Source organism: Camelina sativa, chromosome 3 (genome assembly GCF_000633955.1).
Source record: "Camelina sativa cultivar DH55 chromosome 3, Cs, whole genome shotgun sequence".
NCBI classification, from domain to species: Eukaryota; Viridiplantae; Streptophyta; class Magnoliopsida; order Brassicales; family Brassicaceae; genus Camelina; species Camelina sativa.
Genome location: NC_025687.1, coordinates 6,107,232 through 6,111,047, shown reverse-complemented (window position 1 = coordinate 6,111,047; position 3,816 = coordinate 6,107,232). Strand labels below are relative to the sequence as shown.

The 3,816-nt window shown below is 33.2% G+C and overlaps 1 protein-coding gene across 1 annotated transcript; it reads left to right on the top strand.

Annotated features, from left to right (window-relative positions):
* LOC104772319 lies at window positions 2,749–3,669 on the top strand. The gene has a single exon (XM_010496952.2). It carries the CDS (start codon window positions 2,856–2,858, stop codon window positions 3,423–3,425), a length of 570 nt encoding a protein of 189 aa, XP_010495254.1. The 5' UTR covers window positions 2,749–2,855; the 3' UTR covers window positions 3,426–3,669.

The window sequence follows — 3,816 nt, the reverse complement described above, 5'->3', positions numbered from 1 at the left end:
TTACATGTCAATTGTAATAAAATTATAAATAACCCTTAATTAATGGTGGTTTTTAGTTGACAAATCAGAGGTTTTCTTTTTAAGTTTGAGAGAGATACGTAAATAAATATAGTGGACCTTTTGATATTATTATTTTTTTTGAAAATATAAAGGCCTTTGGTTTGGTGTATTGATATATATTTCTTGATACGTGTATGATTTGCACGATGAGGTGAACATCATGTGTAGGCCTACTACGTATACGCATACTTAAGTGATATAGATGAATTAAAATAACTAAAACCATCCAAATATCCGAAGAGGTACATTTTGTCTTTTCTACCTACTTTTGTTGTCATCTAACTTTTTTTTTCCTTTTTTCTCGAAACTAGAATTCAATTTCTTGAGCATATTAATATAATCAGTACGTTTCCTTCAAAACAAAATTTACGCGTCTAAGTGTATGATATATTTTGAAAGAACAATCAAATGCAACACTAGGATATATAGATCTATATTGAAAGAACAATCAAATGCCTTTGCTATCGTACTCGAATAGATAAGCTCGTTAATAATCTTTTTATAAATATAATCAATGAGTGCGCGGTCATTCTACAGTGAAAAGAAAAGTTAGAGGTAAAATTAGATTGATTAGTAATTTAGTTTTGTTGTTATTGTTAAACTTACACGATTCATAGATTGATTCAAATTAACTTTTCCTTTTTAGCATTTAGAGTGATTGACACGATCGTTTTCCATACAAAGCAACACACACACACACTCAAGAAACATCTGCAAAAAAGAGTTAGCCAAATTTTATATATAAAACTGTAAAATTAAGAAACAAAATACTAGTAAATTGTGAAATGCATATATAACCGACACGTTGATTTAATTCTAAGCTATGAAATTTCATAATTAAAACGTATTTCTACGTATGAATTCTGGCTACTCCTTAAAAGAGAGAAGAAAATTATTCACTATAATGTTATATGTTATTGCTTGTCAATCTAGCAAATAATAATTTTAGGTCACTCGCCACCAAAAATCGTACCAATATGTTTGATATGGACTACTCGAAATGTCATACCAAAATAAAATAAAGAGGAGAAACGTGCATTTTTTATAATACAAATCATATTCTTTAAGAAAAGTAATGGTTCGATTTAAAAAGAAGAAGAAAGTAATCGATCGATAGACAAATAAATGTATTAACCCAAGAATCACAACTTTGCTTAAACCACGTATGTTGGCAACACTAAGATGCCTATTGTCCACCAATTAAAACAATCACCTTTTGTCTAAATCCACACCTTATTCCAAAACTCATAATTTCTCAACATCACTTACCTTTTTTTAATAGACGTTGCCTATAGTATAATATATACTCATATCACATTATGCTATATGTATAAAATAAGCAAAACCATAAGATTAAGGTGATTTTCACTCGCTTGCAAAGTACATCAAAGTTTAACAAGCTAAATTAGATATATATTATCCCGCAAAATTTATTTTGATTGGTGAAAAGTTTTATGGGCATATATACGGATATATATGTAGTGTCTTCATACTTAACCAATGTAAATTATGAGACAATAGCAAAACTCGTAGTGGAGATGTTGTCTGCGTCCTATCATATCTAAATATGAACATGGAAAAAGTAGTTTTGATTTTATGCCCATAACACTTTTACGTATACGTGTAAAAATTATCAAAAGGCATAGACATATGAAATCGAAATGAAATCTTCATATAAAAAAAATGCATTCACATAGCTCGACATGGAACCAATGGTATAACATAAAATAAAAGACAAAAAGTTAGCAAAGTTTTCTAGACAATTTTCTTAAAAATTAAAGAGAAAAACAAAAAGTTATGTGTATCAAACTAGCTATACATATATACATATTCTCAATTTTGTTTCCGTCGGTTTAAACTGTACCATGGTCGATGAAGTTGAATGTAGGTGGTGCCAAAGGACCACCTAAAGTCTATGACCACTGGGACAACTACTAACCAAAACATTTCTTACGTGTTTACATTATTTTCTTTTGGTGAAATACGAGTTCAAAACTCAAAGTATAAAGCTAAAGCTATATACTAATTAATAATTTAATATATATGGATTTGCAAAAAAATAATGTGGTTGCGAATAATGGACATAGCTCACAGAACAAGCAAATACAGCAGAATGCGTGAGAGAGTAGTTGGAATTTAATAAACTTCATTATCAAAGATTTCTTCAAACAAAGTAAAAAATAAATAAAACAAAATATCGTACCCATAATTTGTTTAAAATTCCACGGGAACATAGAGTTTTTTTTTTGTCGCCATACTAAAATTAATATACTATGTTTGTTTTATTACATGAGATATTTTTTTTTGTTCTAGAAAAATCCAATTTCCTAAAAAAAGGTTTAGAAGATAATAATAATAATCATCATCATCTTTGGAAAAAAAATCTACAGAGGGGCGTAATTGACTGGGCATGTGCATCTATCTGCAACGTGACCGGACTTCAACTCCGAATTCAAACCGATTTATATTTTTGGGATGAGCTTTTATAATTAGAAAGCGACACCTTTTTTTTGTCCTTCTTTTTCAAATTTTAAATTTATTTATTTTTTCCCACAAACCAGAAAAAAAAAAAAAAGGCGAGGGATCCGTGATTCCAAAGGATTCCTCTCACCACGCGCCTCAGTATCCGTCACATCTCACGCGTTCCTTCTCTCTCCCCCCCCTCCCTACTATATAAATCTCGTGTTCCCTTCTTCCCATTCTGCACCTCTATCTCTCACTAATTTCGATATTGCCACTGAATACCAAAAAAAAAAAAAAAACCCGAACCAAACGTACGTAAATCGGTTTAAGCTATGGTGGAAGAGTTGTTGTTGTTGGCTAATTCTGAGAATCTAACTCGGACTGATTCCGTCGAGAAAAAACGAGTCAGAGAAGACGACGACGTCGTTCTCGACTCGCCGGAGGTGAAGAGGTTGAGAGATGATCTTTTCGATGTTCTCGATGACTCGGATCCTGAACCGGTGAGTCAAGATCTCGACTCGGTTATGAAAAGTTTCGAACACGAGCTATCAACCACCGCAACCGGAGGAGATACTCAGCCGGATCTCGGTTATCTTCTCGAGGCTTCTGATGACGAGCTCGGTTTACCTCCTCCTCCTCCTCCTCCTCCTCCGTCGGTTGTTTCTCCGGTTCCCGTAGCGAAGGAGGAAGAAACGACGGATTTGGTGCGAGCTTCGTCTGATTCGTCTGGGATCGATGAGATTTGGGGATTCGAAGACCACGTTTCGGATTATGCTGATTTAGATTTTTGTCCCGGCGCCGGAGATTACGTTGCTGTTGAAGGATTTTTCGAGTTTTCCGACGATTGTTTTGATTCCGGCGATATATTTTCGTGGCGGTCGGAGTCGTTACCGGCGGAATGAATAACCACAAACTTCTTGGAGTTTTTTTTTAATTAGGTGGGAAATGGAAACGATGCCGTTTTGTAAAGCGTTTTGGCTCTCCCTACCGTTTTTTTTTTACCGTATCAGTTTATGGTAGATGGTTAATATCTCTATATTAATTAAAAATTATTAGGATTTAGGAGGAAAAGTTAAATATTTTGTTAGCAGGGAAGTACTTTGCTAGATTAGTTTATAAAACGAATTCGTTTGTTTGTTCTTCTCAGATCTCTTGTCTTTTTTTTCTTTTTTCTTTTTGTTGCATAGCTTTTTTTAATGTGAAATTTTAATATGAAAAAACCACTTTGTCAATCTCTATAATACGCAACGTCGGTAAGAGTCTGATTTCATTTTCAGACAGAGGCGAATATGA